Raw genomic sequence first — 26,190 nt, forward strand, 5'->3', positions numbered from 1 at the left:
TTCTTGCCCTGTTTTTTTTTTTTTTATTTTATATACAGTTAATATACAACTCTAACTTGATGCATTTATATTGCTCTTAGAAAACTAAAAACTTGGTGAAGGAAAAAAAGCCAAGGGTCACAAGTAACTTCAAGATTAAATTTCTTTCAACACTTTCACATGGGCATGCTTAAAAACCATTCAGCTTATTACAAGCGGATACCATAAATTCAGTTTTGTTTCGTAGCCCACATTGCACAAGCTGTCGTTTCACTCAGGAGCACTCTGAGGCCTGCAGATATCTTCTGGTTGTACAGCAGAGCAGCGTTAGTTGATTTCAACTCACGTAAGAAAAATAAAATTCTTTTTGCCTTTTGTGCTGTATAATGCCTTAGAGAAGAACAGAATAGTGCTTCAGAGGGAACTTTAGAGAGACAGCATCAATTCCAGCCTGCAGGAGTGCTTTACAAGAAAACCCTGTATTTGAAAGAGGGGAAAGCACAGTGCAGAACTGGCTGTTGCCCAAGGACCTTGCGATGCAGGAAGGCACAGCAGTGCTAAACAGGGCCAGAGGAAAACCGGACGGGAAATATCACAGGACATACTGAACTGATTTTATTTTCTTATTGTGAAACATGAAAAATACTGTCTGAGTTAGTCAGGCAGCTCAGAGGACAGGCAGAGCAAAAATATTTGTGAAACAGAATTAAACATCACTTTCCAAAAGAGGTTTTGTCGCTTTCTTTTCCTTTCTGAGAGGAAAAAAAAAAAAACAAAACACTAAAAGAGAAGCACGAATCTGTGAAATCATCCTCCCTGTTCCCCAGTACCATCTGAATGTGTGGCAGCCTATGGCCATACCCCTTACTGCAGACAGATCGATGCACTAACTGCTTCTGTGACGTATTCAATTCACTATTTTATCTACAACTGAAAGTTGGCAAGAAAGTGACAGCACAGCCTTGAAAGAAGCACAAAAGAAGTGAATAAAGAAAGAACATACTTGAGAAAATAAGCACATAATGTGCTAAAGACAGATGAAATTACTGGTTAGGATTACAGCTTGCGGAAACAACAGCCTGGACTGAAGATGCACGCGCTGAAGTAGAAAACAGTGGTAAGGCCTAACTCCACAAAAAGGGCATGGCTCAATTGGAAGTTTGGTCCTTCAAAGCTCTAATGTCATCAAGAATTAAGCCACAATTTTACAACAGAATTCCTGCATAAAATCTTATTTTTCATATGTTGCTTCCTCACCTGCTGACAACCCATACAGCAGCATACCACTGGCACATGGCACAGGAACAGACCAAAAAAAATGGTGATATTGGAAAAGAATATTTTAATTTCTGCCTTCATAAACTTTAAGCTGAACATAAAAAGGGAACTCAGAAGTTGTCAACAGAAGCCAGCTTTAAAATTAATTACAAGAGAAAGAAATGCTACCTACATATCACAAAGGCAGCTCGCTACAAAACCACAAAATCAGTTTTTAGCTCTAGACTGTTAATTAGGATTGCACTCAGGAATTAAAAGTATAATATCAAAGCACTGAACATCGCACACGACATGATAAATCCCATAAGATCACCACTGTCAGTACAAGTAGTGGGATTTCACTTGAGTTAAGTATTTTGTTACAGCCACTAAACTGCAAACATTTATTGTCTTGTGCATGTTAAGATGTTGTAATGGCATTCAGGCTCATTAAAACTCAAAAGCACAGTCCTGAAGTCAAGTGCACTGAGCAGAACAAAAACAGCAGGGGGATAGGAAAGCTGCAATTAATGCTGCAGGTCATGTTTAAAAAAAAAAAATGCTTTTAAGTTACACTTTTCTCTTTTCCTTTCTACCTATTGTTCACACTCAAACAAGTCATAGACTCCAGAGAATTTTGATTCCCACTGAAGTTTCAGAAGTGGGTGGAGTGAAAAACCTGGAGTAGACAACTCATCTCCACCTTAAGCAACACTCTACAGTGCAAGGGAAGGTATATACCTGCTAAGTTACTTGCAGAAGTTATTCCGAAATTCTCTTGCTGGCACCTTCCTTCTTCTCAACACCATCCTGTGTTTTACAGCACCACCTTGAATCACTTGGGATTTTTTATTTTTTTTTAAACATGTAGAACTGGTTTTGAACTGATGTATGGAAATATAACTCCCGAAGGCAATATAAGCTTAAATAAGGTATTTGGATTTATATTTATAAGGAATGAGACACTGAAAAGGCAGAGTCCTGGGGCAAGCAGTTCAGCCAAATTTCATCTCCAGTTAATTTGTAATGAATGGTGAGTCACTGAAATGCCTTTTTTTTTTTTTTTTCTTAAACCAAATGCTCCATAGCTGTGTGCTGATGAGATCTCATGCAAAGCTCTTGGTTTTTTTCCTTTTTAGTTTTCCTTTTATTTCCAAGAGATCTGCTGCTATACGCGGCATAGGAGTTTCAAACATTTTAGAATAATGTGCTGAAAGATATAGTAGAATAACACTAACCATAGAAACATCTGTTTTTATTTCTTATTCAGAGTTTTAGTTAGACACCATCTCTCCTTATGTCAGAGGTACACAGGCAGTGGCAGCTGCTGCTGTGTGCCAGCTTATTTCCAAAGAAGAGTGAACGATGCTATCCTTCCAGATGCCAATTTCTCTAAAAAATTCTTAAAGCAAAGCATGGCAGCCAACTACTACATTTCATGCAACAGTTCACCAGCTTCTGTTTGGCACACAAAACTAAGTCTATCATTCTCTTATAGGAGGGATGCAGAGGCTAACAGCACTTTAAAAAAAACTATGGAGGAAGATGTACCACCAATTGCTGAGCAGCTGTTTTCCATTCTTCCATGATAAACTTTTTGTTTGTAGAAAGATTTATTTATATGTTAAAAAAGAACCAAAGGAGTTAAATAAATATACCAAAAAGAAGAAAAAAAACAACAAAAAATGACAGCTAGCAAAGAGCAAGTCCATAGATAAGCAGAGTTCTCTTTTCTACCAGCATTGCCCATGCTTGCACAAAGAAAGTAGTTTTCACATGCTATATATATGTGTGTGTGTATATATATATATATATAATTAATAAATATTTTACTAACGTGGAAAGATGGTGGAAGTTACCTCCTCAGAAAGTAGCAGTGAAAAAAACAGCTTGTGCAAATCTTATTACAATGCCACTAGGAATCAGGATTGTCAGAAGAGAAAAGTACCAAAACTTCCTTTGCCATTCCATTTGAACTGATTGCCCACAATAGAAACAAACATCTCCTGTGACATTAAGTTGTCATCAGCTTCTGTGATTCCCAGTTCACTCAGCCTTTTCCTGTGCATCTGACTCTTCTTTGCAGAAGCAGCACCAAGTTCACTTACAATTTCATGATTGCCTTCAGAAATCTCAGCTTGCTTATAAAACTCCAATTCATCAGCTACACACTCAGGTAGTTGTTCTTGTCTGAAGCCCTCTACATGTGCTTTTTCATCACTTGACTGGGTAGACTGTGCATCCCCTAGATCAGGGAACAAGGAGAACATCATTGCCAAGCATGCAAAATAGCCAAATCAGTTAAAACTACCAGAATGAAGTCTTCTTCAATTGTAACATTTGCATACCCCACACATTTGGGTAGTTGTTTAGTGACAACCATACATTTCAAATACAGCATATGAAAAGGTTTCCTCTCAAAAGGACTTCAAGCTACCAAGTAACAGTGATAATAGACTGTGTTTGCATACCATACTTGTGACTGGCAGTTCTCAAATAAGACATATGAAGAGAAATACAATTGTCACATTTTATTTACTGCAGAAAACAACTTCTGTGCTGCAAGACTGTGCTAACCAGCACGTCTCAGCTCTAGTGCTGAAAGGAAAGATGGAGCAGAGAACTATGAACCAGAAGAGCCATAAAAGAAGTCACATCTGCTTTCTTGCTGATCAACACTCTTGTTTCTGTAAGATTGAGGTAGTTATACAGGCTTTGCTTAGTGGGAAGTATAGATTAGATGCTTAAGGACTTCAAAAAAAAATATATATATATATATATATATATATCTCTAAGTGTACACATAGCACAGAGCACAGATATACACAGTATTTACCTGCAGGAAGTCTAATTCAGGAAATTCCATTGTTCTGATAGTTACAGAGATATATTCCAACTAAATCAAAACAGACATTGTGAGAAGTTTTTGAAAGACTCACTTCCTAGTTATGGAATTAAAAAAAACTTGTGTATACTAGGCTTAAGCGTTTCTGTTTCTTTTTTTTAATTTATTTACTTCTATGAAGTCAGAGAAAAATACCTGTTGTTCCTTCTGCTGAAGCATCCTTTACATCAGAAGAAACAGTTGGTTTTACCAGGACCACACCATATCCTTCATTATTATGGATCACATTATTGGCCATGCTTATTTTGGGAATGTCATAATGTTCATCTAAGAAATTCTATAGAAAGGAAATAGAAATCCAACTTGTTATGTCCACCCAATGGGATGCAAATCATTTCACTTTTAGACAGAATTAGCTCTCTGCATTGGCTAGAATGTTTTCAGTGTATGCAAGCAATATTGCAAAAGATCTCTTTCTGGCAAACAAGAAACAAAACATTGCTTCATTGTACCAACCCAAGGCAAACAAGTACCACCATCATAAGTTGTAATACACAAGAGTTCCACTATAAGAAAGCATGGTTATAAGTCAAGCTAAACACAAGTTATCTGCACCAATTCTGACAGCTATAAGTTTGTGTGCTATTAAGTTGAAGAAAAAAGTGCATTCTGCCTTCAACTGACCTTTATGAGTATTCCCTCCTTGCAGTGGTGTATGCCGTTGTCCAACAAGGTGCACGTACTACCTGGGTATATTTCCACACCAGCACCCTACGAGACAAAACCCACTGCAGTTCACAAACAGTTCAGGAATGCTGACAATTTGGCATGACATCTCCATGGTTGATCTTGGTGCTCATTCATTTAACTGCACCACTCCAGCTGTGAAGCTTCACAGCTCTGTTAACTTGAACAGCAATATCAAACATGGAAGTCCCACAAGTAATGCTACTGTTGCTTGTCTATAAAATTACTAGCAAAGAATGACTATGCATCCTTTTATCGCTTTCTGGCTCTTTAGACATCCACCTCAACATTCAAAGCCCTATCATCCTCCCAAGTGTGCTAATCGGAGTTCAATTCTGTCAGAAGGATATCATATCATATTTGTCAGAAGAATAAGGCATCCAGAAGGTCACTTAATTTGCCAAACTAGGATTAATGAGTTACTTATAGGCAGGGGGAAAAAAAAAACAACACAGAAAATCACCTTAAAGATACAGCAGGACATGAATCAGTTCAACAATGCAGTAATCACTGTTTCATAGATAGCCCCTGCGTGAGATACTTCATTGGGTACTACTGAAGACCATAAGATCCCTGGGAACAATCTCTTAATGTAACACACAGATGTTCAAGATAACCTGTAAAGATTCTCACAAGAGGGAAAGAAACCACCCCTTCACTGAGAGTATCACTGCCTAGTACAACTCTATTTAAATCTATAAACAAATTTTTAACTGGCTATTTCCTACCTTGGCACCATACAGATCTGAGTTCTTCATTAACAGTTCAGCTGAAGTTCGTACAGTTATGCCTGTAGTTTCACACTGTAATACACAATTCTCTAAAGTTGTTTTCCCTTGATGAACATCTACATACACACACAACAAACACTGTTAAATGAATCATATCTGCAAAAGCAAACCTATGGATAGATAGATTCACAATATTTTTTACAGTATGTCAAAATGACCATTTAAATAACATCTTATGCAAGTTTTACTGATTTGCTCAGGCATAGTTTGAGCTCATGGTATTTTGTCCGGATAAGCAGGTACACTACAAATGAGCACTAATCAAAAGATTTGCCTTGAAGTTGTTTTTTGTTTGGTTAGCCACTGTTTGTTTTTCTAGTTCCAGCAGTTTTGTTTGGGGTTTTTGTTTTTTTTTTTGTTTTTTGTTTTTTTTTTTTAACCTTCTTAAAAGTCTTTTGTATTAATAAGTTATTAGATACATATATACAGGTGTTAAGAAAACATGTTTTAAAACAAATGCTTGCCAAGGCTAAGTATTAATTAGTACCTTCTACAAAGAGAAACAGCCATGGCCAAACTCAATGGATACAGTTTGGGATTATCTGAGTTTCAGTTTAAGTTAAGTCAGAAAACAAACATCTGTGCTACTTCTGAAGTCCATATCAACCCTCAGCAAAGAGCTGTCAAGTGTTGGGAGTTCTTTGTAGCATGAGAAATTATTTCCTTTTCCACGTAGCCTGGCACACTGAAACTTGACTTACTGCTGCAAAACCCAAGAGAAGAGAGATCAAGTTATCTCATCCAAGGTTATCTTACCCAAAAGTTAAGCCTAAGTGCTACAACAGCTTGAAAGTTAAAACCAGTAAGCTCTGTGTACTAGATTCGTTTAAAAAAATGAAAAGAAAGTCGCAGAAGACTCATAAGAACATTAAAGTGCTTTTATACTTACTTAAAATCCCTTCCACAGCATCATGTTGCACCAACTTCAAATTGGAGATCTTTATATTGGCTCCTGTACAGTCCACGAAGTTGTCTCCTTTCCCTTGCTTTTCTATCACAATGTCATCTGGCAGGCCATAGCCTTAAAGCAGGGGTGAAAGTTTGATGAGCAACTGGTAACAATCACAGGCAGATATTCACATCAAATAAGAGGATTTAGAACTTGAGGTTAGATAATCTCAAATAGCATTCTACCCATTGGCCAAGCCTCAATTTACACCCTTCTGCACTACAGTCCAATGAATGAAATCACCCAGAATTCCAAATCACCCTCTTTGAATGACATCAAATGCCAAATTATTTTTGCCAGTTGAACAGATGTGTAACAGAGGTCACATTCACTGAGATCCAAGTCCTCACTCCCCAAGGCTGCAATACTCTGGAGGGAGGTACAGTAACAAAGGCCACATGAGAACCCGCAGTTGGCTTTCAAAACAGATGAGCACAGCAGAGCAAGCTGGGGCTCTGAGGAAGCAGTCACTACCACAGTGCAAGGAAACAAAAGAAATTCATGCTATAGTCCTAAGTTTCACTCAGCTTTACTGTTTGCATGAAACCTGGGTCAAAACACGTTCCTGTGTTATGTGTTATATGGACTTCCAGATTAAAAAGGAACTTTCAAAAGCATATGCCACCACTGATTTACTAAAGCCATCCACACTTGTCAGCATTCAAACACTCAAAGGGAAATTTATGAGCATGTAAAGCTTCTATTGCTTGTCACTGGCAAGAATCACGATAAGGAAAGCAATAATGCAACATCTATTAAAGCAGTATGAGTCCTATCATTTTCTGAACACGCAAAAAAGCTTAGATAAGAAGTGCCCATACAGGATGCTAGCTTTTAACCAAGTACATAAATAAATAATGTGCAAGTAGAAAGGTTGAAAAAAAGCTTTTGAACAAGAGCTGAGAGAAAGTTTTAGAGACAGCAACTGAAGGCAGTTTAGTGATACTTCAGCACACTACAATAGCTAGTAATCTTTTTCTAGGGTTCCTGGAGAGGAGGTAGCAAGGGGCAGTTTACTTCAGTATGGAAAGAAAGTGCACCCTGGGACTTCAAGAGGCAGATCCTGTTTAGCTATACACCCCAAAGAATGAGGCTGTTTATCATTCATGGTACGAGTTTTAAGAAAAATTGTCCAAACTACCCAAAGATCTTCTAACCAAGCTTTTCGCCTGCCTCACCTACAAAGCAGCAGCTCTAGCAGTAAAGAAGCTGTTTGAAAGACAAGGAATAGAGAGAAATTGATTCACCTGCCATCAAGCACTGTTCAATACATAGCTAGCTCAAGGTTGTACACCCTGTTAAGCAACTTTACAGGAGCTAACAGCAACTGTCATCCCATAACTCTGATCACAGGTATTAGGATCGATGTTCAGCTTCTCTTCCAACTTCAACTATTGTACAAGCTGCAAAGTTATTTGGTACCGTTGCTGCATACCTTCACCAAGTGATTAAGTTGTCCTTACTATAATTTCCTGTGTTACAGCTTTAACCTTCCCCAGTCCTCTGAAGTATTTCTTTTCCTCATACTTTCAACCACAGCACTGGTTTGCACATGCATGGAAAAAAATACCACCACTACTAAGCAAAGCAATATCATATCTTTGATGAGTCACAACTTCATTGCAGCTCTATCCAGCCACTCAGATTAGTGCCAGCAACTTCTTTCTTGATGCTCCTACTTCAAATGTTTTCAGCTGCTATTACTGCTATAAAAACTTCTTTAACAGAAGTCCATATAAGAAGATTAAGTACCCTGACATATTCATTATTCAGAGTGCAGTTTGTACTAAAGACACATTTACATGCCTTGCTTCTTAATATAGCATACCTCATTCTTTAATGGGAGTGCTATTTCACCATTTGCATTACTGTTTCCTCAAAAGTATGAGAGAAGTTGTCATAAACTCCAGTCCACACAATTTTAGAACAAATCAATTTTTGCAAGCAAATCAAGCAGTTTGAAGTCCTTTAACCAGCACTGTCCACCAGCACACAACTCTATATAAATCATACAAGAGAAGAGCAAAAGAGAAAGTGATATTCATAAGAGAAGGGCAAGGAAAATATAGTTCCAAGCAGCAGGAAATTAAATTCCCAGCCTTTCCCATAATGAAGTTTTGACAAGATAAAACTACAGCCGAAGAAGAACATGAACAGCTGCACAAGCCCCAGCAATACACAGACTATTATGTTACAGCAGCATGCAAGCCTGAAGCAGAGAAATTACACTGGGAAACTAAGAATTATGAGGAAAAGACAGTAACATAACCTAGACAATGCAGGAGTATTTGAAACAAATACTTGGAGAGAAAAATAGAATCACATATGGTGTGTCCACTTCTACAGAACAGAGACTAAATCAATAGCTCTTTCTATCCAGGTACATCACATAATGCACAGATTTACATCAGCAGCCCATATGCACAGCTGGCACAACAAATACCATAAACTGAGTTGACAGAACTTGGCTTTTTCCCCTCTGTATTCATGAGTGCTATCTGGCAGTGAGTCTCAGACCACCTCTATGAAGTACATTAGGTCTGTAAGAATGCAAAGGAGAACAAGAACCTCCACTAAGTACTCAAAATGAAGCTTCTCAGAATGATCTGTGCTTGTCAGATGTAAAAATATACAATTGTGTTTCTGCTGGATACAGCTATAGGTACAACATCTAGTTCCATAGGTAACAGTACTAGATGTAGTACCTATATAATTCAGTCAAACAGAAGAAAACAGCAAATTCACTATTCATCAGCAAAACTTTAAGCTTATTTGCAGGAATAACTGTTGTTAATAGAACACCATACACCACAGACAGTCTACAAGCAGAAACAGGAACACTCCAAAGTAAAAAGCAAATACCCAAGTCAAGCTTCTCCAAATTTTAAAAAAAAAGAATCTTTGTGCATAGCTAGTTTAGGACCCTGGACTCTCTCCTTAGCAAGCTTTCTACCTTCCACTTCAATAGAATCAGCAATGCAGAACACGCCATCCACAACGTAATGACCAGGACAGATGATGACTGTGTCTCCTTCATAACAAGCATTTACAGCTGCCAGCGGATCATTGTGGAACTGTAAGAGACAAACAACATAATCAACTCCTGAAAAAACGCTATAAAATAGACATATTTATGCCCTTAAATTTGTTCTTTAATTAAACATTGCTGCCTTTGCCTGAAAGAAATCCTTTATAATGGCACCACTAACAGGCCGTTTCTACTTGGAATTCCACAATCATAGCACTCTAGACAAAAACAGCCTTAAAGCATTCCTTTGTGTTACGTCCATTCCATGAGAAATCTGGGGCAGTGGCAGACTGAAGAGCATATGCACTGGAAAGCAGGTTTCAGTATGGCCTGGGTTTCAGGCCAACACGTGAATTCTGTTTCAAGAGACTTGCCATGAATTACATGAAGCAGCACATAGCAGACGGGAAAGAAAAGCCAATAAAAACAAAGAACTCAGCAATAAGATTTGAGTCGGTCCAAACATGCAGAACCCTATTTCTAAGCAAGTCACTCCAGAACAGAGTTGAGACATCACAGTGGCAAATAATAGGTCCACATTGTTCTTTTCCCTAAAAAAAGACCTCAGTACCTGAAAAGTGCAGGCTGATATCCTCTGAGCAATTCTGCATAAGAGGAAACAAATAGTACAAAAAACTTCGAGTTTATTGCGTCCTGGCAAATTCTAGGGCAAGCCCTGTAAAAATTACTCAACTGCCAACTGAGAAAATCTGATTTATATCCCCAGAGTTAATAGGGAATGCTCTGTTCGGGTCTGCTTTGCCCACCTGCAATTCATGAACATGATTAGAATACAGCAAGCAATTTCATTTGGGCCCAAGGACTACAGACTATTCTGTATGACAGACTAAGCTGAAGTGCTGAAAATCCTAGCTGAAGTCACTAAAACTAATTGCTCTAAATAAGTTTCCTAAGCAAGTTTCCTATGCAGAACCATAGCAATAGAATGGCATTTCCTTCTTGAAACCTTAAATTGTTATCAGCAACTCAAAATACAGAGCTATCTAATATTAGAGTATTACTCCTTTGCACATTTATTACAGGTTTATTTCTTACACATGGGAAGGAAACTGCTCACACAGATTACTCAGCAAACAAATTAAGAGAAATTACTTGCAACTTTGTCTCATTAAATTACAGTGCTGTTTTCAGACTCAAAAATGGTACTGTACAAGTGTATCGTCTTTCATGTACACGATTCTTTTGTATTGTTGCTTGAGTAGACAAAATCATGGGTGAGCAGGCAATTGCTGTTACTTTACCTGTATTTCTAGTTCTTCACCACAAGACTCAGGGCAAAGTCTGTCCCTTATCAAAGACTGCAAGAGACTCGCCATCACCGTTGCGGACACAACATGAGTGATCTTGATACCTGTTGGTCTCTGACCTTTAGCTTGGAGACCACTGTATTTTTGGTAACCAAATACATACCTAGAACAAGGAACAAAGCCTTCAGTGAAGAACACTCTACACATGCTTTCCCCATCAGGGCTCCCCTTCCATTAAACCCGCTAAGTACCTCAGCAGAGGATTCTCAATTAGTTTTAGTTTTTGTTTCAAGTGCTCTATTTTCTCATACAACTTTAATCCCTCCACCATGGAGACATTTTCCATTTCAGAGTCTGAATCACTGCTTGATATGTTGTTCCTCACATTTAAAAACTTCCTGTAGAGCTCTTCACATTGAGACAAGTAGTTGTGGTAATCAGCAACAAGACCAGAAGGCACACGGTGCTCAAGGATGTCATAATGCCTGCAATTCAGAGCCAGAGATCAGCATACTTTCATTTCCAATTTTGAAAGATCAAATACAAACCCAGAGAGAATCTGAGATGCCCTGTATTACTACTGAAGTTAAAATTCTTTGCAGTCTGCATCAAACCAAAACCCTCAGAACATACAAATATTTTACTTACTTCTCTAAATGATCTCTCATGGCAGATAGGTAACAATTATATGAAACATATTCTAAAAGAAATGGTACAGTTACAAAAAAACAAAACAAAAAAAAAAACACAACAACTCCTAGATCCATTAGAAATCAAAATTAGCCTACTTCTCAAGCATTTATTGGAAAGCCTGAGAAAGCTATGTCTAAACTACAAGAATAAGCCCATAATGTGAAGTCTGTATCAGCAGCAACCTAAACAATAACCTGGACAAAATCCCAGAAACAAATAAGGCAGTATCTGCACGAGATGAAGATGTGAAAGCACTGCACAGGAAATTTTGTGTCACCCCAGAAGTATCTTCTACAAATGAAATTACAGGGTAGAAAATGCCAGCTTGAAGTTGCATTAAGATTAAGATATCTGCCAAGTAGACAGTGCTAGGCAGTCATTTAGAACTTATGACAGTCACTAAAAAAGAAAAAGAAATGCTGGACAATAATTAATAACATGAAACAAAACAAGACTTAACATTTTCAGTTTTGTAGAAAACCAACTTAACACAGCATAAATAACTCTGCTGAAGAGACTGAATGAAATAAGGGCAAATCTTCAAAGTTCAAAAGATTATTTTTAAGTGGTGCATTTAATTCAGAAAAGAGCAAGAAAAAGAACTATAATCAGAGAAGTAAATAAGTATGCAATTACAATAAAAAGGATATAAAGAAAAAAGACTCACAAGATTTTGGCAATGCAATCAGAGGCAGCAGAAAGCTAATGCAGCACGATTAAATGTAAAAAAGGATTTATAGCAATGTAGAAATAAAATATTAGATGGAAACTAAGAGTTAAATGTAGGTTGGTCCTGAAATGCATACTTCATTTTAGGGCTGGTCACTATGAAAATGCATAAAACTTGATCTTGATTTTTTTTTTTCCCCCAAGCTTCAATTAAACAATTCATATTACTTGCCTCAAAAAAAAACAGTATTACATCCTAACAGCACATATGAATTTATCAGTTCTGATTGAAAGAGTGCACACCAGAGATCTGTAAAGTTTAAAGCATCACGTGTTTCCATGCAGCTTTAGAGTCAACACATGAGGACTTCAATCACAACACAGGATGGCACTCACATCAACACAGTTTGGAGGAGAGACTTCGCATTAAGCAGTATGGGAAAAAAGATAACATCTACTTGAAGTTTTTGGGTTTTTTTTTTTTTTTTTTTTTTTTTGTTTAATTTTTTTTTTTTAAAAAACATTTTGGATCCCAAATAAACCAACTCTAAGGTCATTCACAGATGAAAACAATCTCTCCTGGCATACCATTGCATTCTGGTTAATTCCATGCAAAGACTTCATAAAGATCCAAAACCTCAACAACAGAATAGCCATGCACTGCAAGCTCACACGTATAAACACTTCACAAACATTTATAATTTCTAGTTTCCACATAGAACACCTCCCTCTAATTTGTATGATCTCTTAGAAATCCAAGCATATCAGAATCCTCAAAACTTACTGTGTCCTGTTAGAAACAGAGACCCACAGCCACCTTCAGAGTACAGGCAATGATACTAATTTCCTTTGTAAAGCTTGTGCTATACACTGTATTCTAGCACACACTACATTCTGAAGAGCATTTCAGGGTTAGCTGTAAGTAATAGCTGATTTAGTTCCAAAGCATCATAGCAGACTTGCACCTGAATGACAAACTCATGCTCAGTTATGCTATGTTGAAAACAGAAGTGTGCTTGAGTTATTTAACCCCCTCCAGCACGTAACCAGATTGTGTCCTCATGCACTGCTCAATTCCCATATAACCAGATGGCATTAAAAAAGTAAAACTCACCTTCAGAAAACCTAATGCCAACTAACCCCACAGATAACAGAAATGCACATAATCCTTCTTCAGTATAAATGATTTATGAGTTTCTGTTTACATTCTGTTCCATTCTGGTTCTTATTCTATGCCTAAAGGTATGACAGCATTTCATGCCTGCTTTAGATAGCGTTACATTAGTCACTCCTGCAGGTCCAAGGAGGCAATAGCTGGATTCGGAGCGCCATCTGATGGGAGGTTAGGGATTACAGGAAAACACAAGGGTTCAGAAATAAAGCAGCAACTTCAGTTGTACCCTCTTCTGTAACAAAATAGAGCAACAGACAGTGGCTGCTACTAGAACAGGCTTGCTTTAATTCACTAGTGAAAACATGCCTTGGAGATTTATGCATGCCACTATTCCCACAGCACCCTTTCCTGTGGTCCCACCCATTAACACAAGTGTTACACTTACAGTCTCAGTCGAGGCTCCACACATCGCACAAAGTAATCAAAATCATCCTCCTCCTCCTCATCCCAGGTCCTCCAGATGCACTCGTAGAAGAACCTTTTGAAGCAAAGTAAGCTTTTAAACACAAAAGAGGCCACATTTAAACAAGCAGAGACAGTGGCACTAAAAATACAGACGTAATAGGTTACAGAATGCAAATGAAAACATTCTTTCTCCAATTCCACATCACCCTCCTGTAAGTAATCATTTAGTAGACACAACAGTTGGTTTTCTATATGAAGAGTTTTAATTTGTATTTCTTGGATTAAAATCCATGACAGCCTGAGTCCTTCTGACTTCCATCAGGAGACTGAGCGAGTATAATCTGGATTTAAAAAGAAAACTTGCACAAGATTCTGTGGCTCTCTGATTATTCAGTTTTGGCCAGGCTTCTTTCCACTAAGCTTTTCCTCTCCACAAGAAGTTTGCCACCTCTGTGATACACGCTCAGGTCTCCGCTACTGAGCAATGGCCAGCAGAATGAGTCTCTTCTCAGATAAATACACCCCATTTTTGTGTGACTGCCTTCAGCTACCAAAGGCAAACACATTTCCTCTGTAATCAGACTCCCCATAGCTTTCATGGTACCAGTCATAATATTGAATGTGGAAAGCTAGACACGTGGGGATGCCAGTCTAGCCACAAGAACTCAGGACAGCACACAACCAGAGTGCAATTGCTCAAGACAAGAATCAGCCTTAAAGCAGTTTCCTACCTGACATGCTCCACAGCTAGTGCTGTCTGATCAAACTCTCCCGACTCATCATACACAACCCACAGCTCCTGCAGCGGTATCCGACGCTCCTTCAGCTCCAAGAGTTCCTGCATGCATTCCAACGTAAAGGTGCTAACCTGTGACTCGCACAGGAAAGGCTCACAGAGCTGCACAACTGCCTTCAGATCTGAGTACTCCACATCAACCACCTGTTGGAATGAACAGCTCTTAGAATTTCTCTACGCAGAACCACAGAAACAGCTGAGGAAGGTGCACACGATGTGCACAACCCAGCAGACCTCACTAAGTGCCAGCTGACCCACACAGATCAACACACAGTACGTATTACAGCAAAGGCAATCTGGTCAGACGAAACGATAATCCCAGAAAAAAACTCCTAAAAACCAAAAGATCTGGAGTAATCTCTTTGACATTCAAAACTAGGTTCAAAAAAAAAAACAAAAACAAAAACAAAACTCATAACACCTATCCAAGGCCAGTAAATGGCTTCTCAAATTGGTTTTAGAACACAAAAAATAGGATCTTCAGATTCAAACAAATCCATGCCTCACAGTTTTCCTAGACTCTTCTATGGTTCATTCTTCAAAGCATCCACAAGATATAAACCATCCCATGAGTTCATCAGCAAACTATTTTATCGCTAATTTTGCTGAAAACATCAAAAGATGAAGTTCCTCCCCTTTGAAAACATGTAATACAAGTTCAAGCTTGATCAAACATCCCAGGTTTGCACAAATATGAAAGACTCAGATACTGGTAGACCTAAAAAAGGAGGATCCCAAACCTGCAATCCTCCAGCAGGTCTACAAGAGCTATTGTTAGTATCAAAGTAGATTAGACAGAAGAATGTTAATGATAGGAAGAACTTAGAAGTGACCACAGCCTGGTGACTGAGAAAACTACCCCAGCAGCCAGCTCTGGACAAAGCACTTCTCCCTCGTGTGCCCACCAGGCTTAAACTCACAGTGCACCCATACCAACTTGGACTCCTCCTCCTTGTTTCAAGGATCCCTTTGAGAACGTTGCTTCCTTTTAAGCACAGTCCTCCCAAGAAATTTTCAGACACTAGAGAGGATCTATGAAACTAACCCATATGGTGTATTTTTGCTACACACAGGGACATCATTCAGGCTTTATATTGCCACTCTGAGGTTCAAAATTATTTGCCCAGTTCTTGAGAAGCTCAAGAAAAGGTAAGTGATTATGCAGTGCTCTAGCACACAGCAAACGAACACTGTACAAATATTTTGGTTTAGCACCGATAAATTTATCTTGCAAACAGCAATCATGCTCTACTCAAAACCACAGATGACATGCTGACCACATCAACTTTACGGAACTAGATGCAGCTTATTCTCAAGATACCAACACCAGTTTATCCACAATTGTGTCTCGAAAACAATCCAACTGTCCCACTGAAAATGCTGTATTTTAAAAGCAGAAGTAAGCTTTAAGTAACAGCTAAATTCCAAGGTTGAACTATGGGATAAAGAAAAAAAAAAAAAAAAAATAGGAAGCCTACCTAGTGCATAATTTTCTGGACTTGTGACTTGCTGCAGCCCTGAAGAGCTCATTCTGAGCAGCAGTGCCTCACTGCCGTAACAGTCCCCGATACAAGTATTCAGATTACAGGTTCCAACCTCAGGCTTTTAGGTATAGATAGCACAGCAGTGTACAAAAATGGTGTTCAAGAATAAGGATTTTTTTGAAACAAATTCCTATTGCTTTAGTCCTCACTGGCAATTACATACAAAAACCATACTATTTTCTAGCAGTTCACAAATCTCATAGAAAGTGATCTACCTGTCAGAGAGATAAATGACGTTAGTAGGAGACCAATGCCCGAACAACCACATTCCATTTACCTCCACGAGGACCTCAAACACATTAGTGCGCCAAACAGCCTGCCATCCCGACGGCTCAAGGACCTTCTCCAGGTACTCAGCCGTGAATTCCTTCACCTCAGAAGCTTTGCAGTCAGCTAAAATGAAAAGGAAGGCAGTGCATTTATGTAAGAAAATAATGAAAAGTTCTCAGTGAAAAATGAAAAGCACAGAAGGTTTCAGCAGCAGTGCTGCTGAGTCTGTGCTTTATCTCAAGGAGTCTCACCACACGCAGAAAAGTTCTAATAACACCAATAAAACCAAGCACAGGGCCCAGCATTAGCGCTTTTCCTTTCAGACCTTCGCATTTACTCATGTTAAAGCCATTACTTCCTGGGCCCGTCAGCTGAGGTGTCAGCAGACAGCCCAGCACTGACGGCACACACCCCCCATCTGTGTTCCAGTCCTCGCTATCGAGAGCGAGCGTTTCAGGCGGAACTGACTCCACTTAGAGCAGAAGTCTTAAGAAACCTTGCCACATATTCTTTCCCTACTAAAATCACTTACCCAAAATGTAATCCTGGTAAGCTTTAAATCGCTCATAAAACAAAAGATGATCCGTGCGAAAAACATCAGGAAAAAGCGCGCTCCCATCCGGTACAGTCCTCCCCAGGGCAGTGCCCGGCTTGTCACGGCTTCCATAATCGCTGCAGGTGTCCTCATCCTGCTGGGTGGGACCTGGGGGAGCAGTGGGAACAAAGCAAACCCCACAGGCCGTCAGGTCCACGCAATCATCGCTCGCTCTTCTATTCCCAAACAACCCCTGCTCGGCCCGAGGTCCGTCACACGCCTGCTTTCCCTAACAAATCTCACAATGCACCACAAAAACGCTGAAATTCATACGCTGAAAATTATAAGGCGATTTTAACTTCAAGTACTCCTTCAGAAGTGCTACCAAAGATCCCGGCAGGCCATGCATGCACCACGCACGCGAATTTATTCCTCAGAGCCCGAATTCCGCAGCCGCGGCAGCAACGCCTCGCGCGAACGGTTGCGCGAACGCACGCGCCGCAGCGGCAGCCGCAGCCCCCGCGCCCCAGGGCGCTCGAACCTCACCTGGCTTCGCCTCCTCGGCTCCCCCCTGCAGCCCAGCGACGCTCCCGCCCGCCAGTCCCGTTCCAGCCATGCCGCCCACTCCGCTCCGCTTCAGCCCGCACAAATTTCAAATTCGCCGCGCCGCCGTCACGGGCAGCGCCCGCCCCCATTGGCTGCCGGACGGCGGGCGGGCCGTTGCGCCGCGGGGCGGGCCGGCGGTCTGGGCTCACTGGGAGGAACCTGGGCTGAGGAACCGGGCGCAGAGCTGGAGTCACAAACGCAAATTTCTGCCAATTAAACATGGCTCCTTGGCGAGGAAAGGGCAGGCAGAACGTGCTCAGTAAGCCAGTTCACATGTCATTGGCAGACCTACCAGCAAAATATTACACAGCCTGGAGGGTAACTTACACACATCCCAAATTATCCGTGGCAGGAAGTACATCAAGTTTAGGTTGTGCCATTCCCTATTTGGTACAAGTTTGAACACGCACCTTCTTTGATAAAAGAGAGAATTCTGTTATCCTGTCTGCATGAACAAATTCACCCTCAAACAGTGGCAAATGAGACTGCCCAGCAGCCTCATGCTCAGCAGCAACACGGCTCATTCTGTGCTGAAACCTTGCTCCTGCTTACTGTTGTGTCTGCTAGAAGCAGATTGTGTCCTTTTGGAGCAGATTCTACTGTGGCTATTCAGATAATCTGAAAGTAAAGTTGCCACAGGTCCAGTAAGGTTTAAATTCCAAAGAAGGTAAGTAAGGTTAAGCTAAGCAGTTGGAAGATGTTTGTATTTTACAGAGTGGGTATTTAGCAGAGATGAGGCGACTGGACATCACTACAGGTGCTGAGGACAGGCAGCAACAATAGACAAGAAAGGTTAGGATGCTCCAGCCAAGAATGTGCAGAGCTCTGTGGGAAGCAGTTCAGAAGGAAAAGATCAATGTCACAGGTTTGGGACAGAACAGGTTATGTTCATACAGCATGCTTTGTCAGTGCTGGAGCCAGGCATGTAGAATGGTGTTCTGCAGAGCTGCTCCTGGACGTGCCACCATTTTTCCTCCAAACAATGGCTATTCAAATTGCTGTTGGTTTTTTTTTTGTTGTCTTTTATATGTTTGTTTGTTTTTTAATGCCACAATTGCTTTAAAACAGAAACAGACACGAGAGGGCTGCCTTAGATCTCAAACATGATTAACATGCTTAGCATTAAAAATGTATTGTTATGTAAAATGTAATGTTAGCATTAAAAAGTATTAATTTGTTCTCTTTTGATATTTCACTGATTTTTAATGGAAGGAACACCATGGTGAAACAAATCCCACGTGTGCAATTCATCCAGGCTGGGGATCAAGATAGCATGCACCTCACAGGCAGCCACATCACAGCAGTCCCTATGCAGGTGGCTTAAACATCAACCAAACGCCTTTCTCAAAGGCTGCTGTAACACACAGCCCTGGCTCAAAGAAGCTGCACGGCTGAGGGCTGCTGAAGACTGCATATGCAAGTCAGACTGTCACCCCTGCAGAGCAGGGCTGCTGTGCAGTGGGAAATAAATTGCTGGGGGAAATTCTGCTGAACTGTTGCTTCAGATCTCCAAAGTGTGAGCCTGATGGCTGCCAGTTATTGCAGGTAAGAGCAGGCAGTTCCTCAGGTCAGGGCGACCCTTAATTTTAACTGTGAGGTTATGAAGAAAAAGCATCTGTCCAGAGAAATTGATGTAGGATACAAACTCACCTGGATAGTTTGGACCAGAACTTCGTTGTGCGCCACTGACCTCACTGGAGCAGTGTCTGTTCATGCCACCTGGAAATTCATTTCCGAAGTTAAAAACCGAAAGAAAAATAGCAGTGTTTTATCCAGTGCTCCTATCCAAAGAAACATCATCTCTATTTTAACTCACTGCTGGATGAGAAACCCTTCGACAGAAGTTCTCATTTGTGGATATATGCAGATTTCATTTGAAAGCACAGACTGTTTCTACTTTAAGGTTTCTTAAAGCAATATTTTCTTTACCTCTCATTACGAAGCAACCTTAAAATACAAGTATCAAAAGATCAAATTATATTATTACATGTAATGAAAAAAAAGCTTTTTATATGGCTTGTCAGTCTGAAAATGTCTATCAGATATGTGTGGGATAAGTGGTTCAGAATCAGCACAGATTCACAGTGATGGGAAAGAAATAATAAAAAGACACAAAAAAGTCTAAAAAGAATGGTACATAAGGCAGTAAAAAGTCTGCATACATTTCTGTTCTTGACACAAATTCCTTTTGTTACCATGGCAATAATTTAATCTCGTTAGGCTTCCATTTCTCCATCATAAAACTTAGACAATATTTTTTTTACTGCATGTGCTTGATTAACTCATTTGTAAACAACTTTTATATCTGGGGATGAACTGTGCCATGTAACTGCAGACTGCTGTTAATTATTTGGGTTATTAGCTATAAAGTATGTTCTTTGACAGGTATTTTATCATTGTAAGCCTAAATAAATCAAATACAACCAGAAAAGCAATTGAACTTTTGCAAACCTCTATAGCTTCATTGCTTCATCCCCTCAGAAACTCAAACCCAATTCATGTGTTCTTTTAAAGAACTACTTTGGAGCTTCACATGTGAGCTCTCTTCGTCCAAATGTCTACACCTATCAAAGATGGAGCCGTAACACTGCAACCAATATATCTTTGAAAATCAGAAAAATCAGTTTGAAATCATTTGCTTCTATTACTGCTTTATTAGCAGAGGATGCTTCTGAAGTGCTTTTTCTACTATAATTTAAGCGGTTTTCAGAACCTCCTCAACTCTGGCTTCTTCAGAAATGTACTTCATGGACTTAAAACTGGTCCAACACCTTATTTCTTAAAACCACAGTAATAGCATTACAGATTTGGATTTTTTGTGTTTATAGACACCTCTTTTCTTGCAATTCACCGGAAGAGTTTCAAGATTTACACTACTTTATCTGCTGTGTGTTGACTTTCTTTTAACCACAAACATGCCTGACATTGCCAAGTGCCTCATTTTCAGAATGAGGGAATTCACTCTAGATAATGACTTTCAGAAATAAGCTACATAATAACACAAAATTCAAGCCCATACAGATTACTTAACTAAGACTCATCTACAATGGAAGTGCCATCAGCCATGCTCCCTCAGCACCGGACAGGCCATCTCTCCAGACAGACACATTGCTCCCTGAAGGAAGGCCAGAAAAGAGCTCAGTCCCTTTTGCAGATGTTGCAGCGCTGTCCTGAAGAACTCGGTAGACTGAGCGCTGCAAGGTGTTCTTCAACTGACTGCAAAGATGCAACAGGGACAAAACCCATAATAAACCATTTTCTTTCTTCAGACGTGGACAGCAGGCAGACAGATTTTCCAACAAGCGTTAAAACTGAAGTTGAATGTTGATGGGAATAATGAATTTGGGCAAAATGGAAATTGCCAAGAGGATTCATCCTTATGACTAATACTACAATAATTACTTATCAGCCATTTTGCACCACACAACACTATGAAAGCTATATTTTGCCATATTACTGTCATTTTCCATTGGCATTCATAAGAACAGGCATCACTGCTGACAGTGACCACTCAACTTTTCTGCACCCAGAGAGCTGCTGACCACATCTTACAAAAAACAGGAAAGAAACAGTGATTAAGATAAGGATGAAATCACAATTACTGCAGATGCAGAATGCAACAAATCATTGGGCATAATCACATCAGGAAGAAGGCAAGCTTGAAAAGAATGAAAATTGCTGACAGTGTTGGTTTTGTGTGATCACTGCACCTCCTCACTCACTGTAAACAAAACAAAATAAGTTTACTAAAGATGCAAAAGAACACAGCTGTTGGTGATGGGACATTATGTTGCTGTGATCAATGCTTCATTTCAGTTCAAATTTTGAACATGGCTGTTTAGAAATTGTCCTCCTGTGATTTTGTTGTATTTCAAGTGCTTTAAGTTCTTTTTTCCCTGTAGTACAGCTGTGTCCCTATCTTGACAATGAAAGCAGAGTAACGATGGCTCTTGGGTCTTAAAAATTAGCTACTGAAATGTGCTGGAAAAGAGATCAATTAGCATGAAGTGATTTCTGACAAACACTTGTCAGTGGGCTTACGATTATGTCTTAGCAGATGGTAGTTTGAAAGGCTGGAGCTATCTGAAGTGTGCTACTTCAGCTGATAGAACAGCAATAGGCAGCCAGTTTGCTTTGGATGTGGTAAAGCAGAACTAAAGCACAGTGACATCAGACTTTTCTAGATGCTTTTCTGTAGTTGACTTCATTTTCCATGCTTTCAATCTCCTTAGCAATTTGTGTGCAATTACAACAATTTCACTAAATACTGCTGAAATGTATATGCTTATGTGAAATTATAACACAACATGTAACTGCACATATGCTCAAATGATAAAGTCAACTCTTCCTGTAATGGAATTCTTAAAATATTTTGAAGTTTTAAAGGTATGTTTAAGCCCTGTCAGGAAAAACATTTCCTATAGAAAACACATTTTCTGCTCAGTACAGCAGATACTGGAATATCCTCTGTGGTGGCTTTCTAAAACAACAGAATACGTGGCCCAGTCTTTCCTAATGACTGCAATCTACTCATCTAAATAAAATTGGCAAGAATGTTATTTCTTGTAGGCTGGATGGCACGTATGTTTGGAGGCAGCTGGATTCATAAGTGCACACAACTCCAGAACTCCTCCAAAACGTTCATAACAAATTCCTTTAATGAAAGCCTTCATTTTATGGTTATCATAGCTTGTTCAGGATAGGTACCCTGTTTGTTTGGTTTTTTTATTTTGTTTCTAAGTAAACGCAATACAAGATGCATCCTCTGGGAGAAGCAATTTATGCATTGGATCATAATTAACACAACAGCTTGAATCAAAAAAAGAAGCTTTTTTTTTTTCCCCAAAAAAAGATCAGAATTTATTTTGGTTATCATGGAATCATAGAACCATCCAGGTTGGAAAGACCACTAAAGTCACCTCGCCCAACCACCAGCCTATGCCAGTGCCTGCTCCCAACCACGCCACTCAGTGCAGCATCCAACTTCTTCTTCAACACCTGCAGGGACAGTGACTCCCCACGCCCTGGGCAGCTGCTCCGCTGCCTCACCGCTCCTTCTGAGAAGAAATGTTTGAATTCAAACAAAACAATGAAAAGATGCATTTCAACCAGGATGTATAAACTTTAAATTACAGCCAAATTAATAAATAAAATAACGGTTAAGTAGTTTAAAGACAAAAATTATTTTTCTTTTGAATGAACCACTGACATCCAAATAAATTTTTCCCCTTGTATCTGGAAATCTTACCCTTCAAAAACAGGTCCTTATTTATTTGAAAAATAGAAGCAATACTTTTATATGTGTTTGAAGCCACTCTATTTCTTCCTTTTGTATGCACTGACACTCTGTAACAGTGTCTACAATGTAGAACACAATTCAACTGAAATGGAAAATATTTCTCATCCAACTTTAAAAAAAAAAACCCCTGGATATTGTTTACATGCTCTTTTATAGATATGTCTTTTTAAGATACACCACTTTTGTAGCAGAGCAGTGCACTGTGTGCTAATGAGAATCTGTCACTGCATTAATACAGCCAGGCTTTTTCACAAAAGAACAAAAGATTGTCTTCAAAATAAGACAGTTGGGAAGCAGGGTGTCCCCCTGGCAAGCTTTCCTGATAGCTGTCCAACACAGGAAAAACACACAGTAAAAGTCCATCACTACAGACCAATGTATGAGAGTAAAAATTCCCACTTTGAAAAATAATCTGAACTATTAGGCTTAAAAATGTGGAAGCCAGTAATTTTGCAAGTTCTCCTGAAGTGCCAGGTGATGCACATAACACAATGCTGGCCAGCAGCACTTCCCCAAGCTGTCCCATCCCCAGCTTTCTCCACCACGTACAGCCACCAACACCACACCATCACTTATGTGAAATGCTAAGAGTCTCCTTACTGACCCTTACCACAACCTCCTGGGGCCTGGAAGTTCTTCTCTTAAAGCTGGAGAATCCAAGCACACAGGAGCTAATTTCCAATCCGAGGTCTCAGCTAGGAGGGGTTATGTACATGTAACCCCTGAGCAGCACTACAAGAAACCCAAATATTTTACAAAAGAACATTAAAGGTTCACTCTTCAAGTCCTATGTGAGCAGTGGCTTTTCTTAAGAGAGGTAATTACTCATGTTTGGTGGAAGTGCAGATCGGGATAACCAGTAGAGCCATAAGAAATAATGGTGTATGAAATGGAAAACAATGGGATTATTTCAAAATATAAGCATAACATTCATGCATAACAGAAAAAGACTATAAAAGGATTTGCATCAAATCCAAAAGCTTTTTTTCCAGCAGAAAACTTGTTTTCTTACATTTTCTTAGTTCCATACTTGAGACAGTTCATAATTTTTTTTTTTCCTATTTTTCTTTGCAGTACTTACAACAGTTTTGAAATGAAATCTTCCTTTACTTGAAAAGCTCAACTATTTCATCACAGAATAACGCTCTTTAAACACAACATTCCAACACAGGAAACAATTCCCTACTTTCATTGAGACAAAACTTTAAGTCCAGTATGAAGCTCTCCTGAAGAAATAAACTCTTTCTACAGAACAGAACATTTAATGACATCCACATTTGGCAAAACATTTTCAGCTCTGTGCCCAACACAGAGACAGTGCAGTTTGGAGAACTGCTAAAAAGGCACATTTAGATTTGGTCAATTTTTTAACTGTAACACACAGAAGCAATGGTTTTAATACTGCTATATAGAGCTCTACCCAGGATAGGGATATTTTCTAGCACAGAATCAAGGATGAACTTCAAGCATATGAGGAGTGTCAGTGACCACTTTAAAAAGAAATGTGTTAGTTCAGTTTCAGGATGCTTTTTTTTTTTTTTTTTTTTTAAGTAAAGGATGATTAAAGGCTAGCATTTCCCCTTAATGTTCTGTAATTGCTTATTTAACTCCCACTGACACTAATGGGAACAGCATGCTTAACCACCATGTGCAAAGATGAATCTATCTGAACACTCAGCAGGTGGGAGCTGCCTTGCCTATGGAGTTTAACTATGAACAGAGAAGGATGTGAGAGCTATTGTTCTGCTGCCATTGTTTTACAGTCTGTCTAGCTGTGAATCTTGAACACTGTTGCTTCTAGAATATTTCTGAAAGAGTTTTAAGTACCCTGTCCCCTGTAAGAATAGGGAAACGCACAAAAAAGAGACTTTCTTTGAAGCCCAATGTACAAGTTTGTGACAGAGCCAAGAACAGAACATGGGCTTCTGCCTCCTACTCATGTATTGCAGTTTTCCCTTTTGCACACAGCTAAAATCAGCCCTTTTGTGCTGCCCAGAGAATTGTACAATAGGGGCTGACCCAAGCATACTGAAGTCAGTGAAGGAGCTCAGTGACTGCTGGAGGATCACTTCCCATACACCTCTTTCAGGAATGGTTGATTCATAGCACTGAAGACTGCCTATATACAGAGAGCACTGAAAGACCAGAGGGGGGAACATAACTGAGTACTGCTGAGCGTTTGACTTATCATGAAAATTTCTTCCAACTGTTCTCTCTAGCTTTGTTGTTGTTACCATTTTTTTTTTTTTTTTAATTTCATTTGTCACTTACCATGTGTTGAATCATGGTAATGATTCAGCCTCATTAAATGTGTTGGATTTTCTTACATGAACGTACTCTTAATTTCACCTGTTCTTATTAAGAAGCCTCCCTGTAGGCCAAGGTGAAGGGAATGTAGTCTCCACAAGGGATGCAGAAGCCAGATGGACACCAGCTCCGTTCTGGAGGATGCCGTTCATTGGGGGAAAAGGGGATCCTGGGACCTCAGCAACAGTTTGGATAGAAATACCACAGCACTTTGAGCATGCTAAGGACGTAAGATCATGTGTCTGGTCACTGTCAGTACAAAGAAGAGAGAACCGGTTAAGAATAGAGAAAAAACACAATCCCTCTCTCATTTTTGCAATGCCCACCAATGTACTGAGAGATGTTTTTGATGTCTGTCCAGCTCTCACTAAATACAAATAACTACATAAACAAACATTAAGTCATCTGCAACATGCTTACAGCCAAGAGACAAAACTGTGCTGATACCCTTGGACAACATGAATGAAAGTTCTTAAGTGAAATATCCATACATCAACAGTCAGGATGAGAAAGACATGAAAGCCAAATATGCTGCATCACTTGATTGGTAGTACCATGCACACGGAATAGTGTGAGAAGCTGTTGAGTGTATCTAGGAGGAGCAAAATGGAATAAAACTATTCCTAGTGCCTATAATATATTCAGTTATGATGTTCCTCAGCGCTAACAACTTTGGTTTCACTTTGAGGCAGTTGCCTATGGGATAACTACTTCTGGGATCTTGTGGCCAGTCTAATTTTTCAAGAGCATTAGCTAGTAATGACATCACCTGAATGCAGAATACAGCAGAACCCTGGCCTGCACACTACGACCTCCTCAGTGCTGCACTGTAGTACACGTAAACAAAACAGATCTTCATCAAGCAGCAGATCACATTTGAAGCAGATGGAAACCAGTTTATTACGTGTGAAGAGATGACAACACTGCTCATAAGGACTGAGTGGGTAGCAGTACTCCTCCTTTGCACAAGAAAGGAAGTACTGTCTCAATTTTAAGCTCTAACCATGCCTTTATGTGTCTTAAAGGCA

The 26,190-nt window shown here is 39.6% G+C and overlaps 2 protein-coding genes across 2 annotated transcripts in view; one reads left to right on the forward strand and one right to left on the reverse strand.

Annotated features, from left to right (window-relative positions):
- Positions 1 to 17,629, reverse strand: SHCBP1 (SHC binding and spindle associated 1). The gene is made up of 13 exons (XM_052686841.1): positions 17,497 to 17,629; positions 16,948 to 17,118; positions 16,423 to 16,538; positions 14,537 to 14,745; positions 13,786 to 13,878; positions 11,116 to 11,349; positions 10,859 to 11,027; positions 9,522 to 9,642; positions 6,509 to 6,640; positions 5,557 to 5,675; positions 4,766 to 4,852; positions 4,277 to 4,418; positions 1 to 3,481 (listed from the first exon to the last, which is right to left on the reverse strand). Exons 1-13 carry the CDS (start codon positions 17,564 to 17,566, stop codon positions 3,168 to 3,170), a joined length of 1,977 nt encoding a protein of 658 aa, XP_052542801.1. The 5' UTR covers positions 17,567 to 17,629; the 3' UTR covers positions 1 to 3,167.
- Positions 17,565 to 26,190, forward strand: part of LOC128082107 (histamine H3 receptor-like) — a 15,231-nt gene continuing 6,605 nt past the window's right edge. The window contains exon 1 of the mRNA XM_052685944.1: positions 17,565 to 17,815. Coding sequence (XP_052541904.1) covers positions 17,565 to 17,815 — 251 coding nt within the window. The remainder of the gene's footprint in view (positions 17,816 to 26,190) is intronic.

This window comes from Tympanuchus pallidicinctus, unplaced genomic scaffold (assembly GCF_026119805.1).
Source record: "Tympanuchus pallidicinctus isolate F22 unplaced genomic scaffold, pur_lepc_1.0 scaffold22, whole genome shotgun sequence".
NCBI lineage: Eukaryota > Metazoa > Chordata > Aves > Galliformes > Phasianidae > Tympanuchus > Tympanuchus pallidicinctus.

Coding starts and splice junctions, on each gene's coding strand:
- SHCBP1 (XM_052686841.1), bottom strand. CDS start 17,566: ATGGCTGGAACGGGACTGGCGGGCGGGAGCGTCGCTGGGCTGCAGGGG. Junction 5,676..6,508: donor TGCTGTGGAAGGGATTTTAA/GTAAGTATAAAA, acceptor GTGTGTATGTAG/ATGTTCATCAAGGGAAAACA. Junction 3,482..4,276: donor TTCAGCAGAAGGAACAACAG/GTATTTTTCTCT, acceptor TCCCTGATCTAG/GGGATGCACAGTCTACCCAG.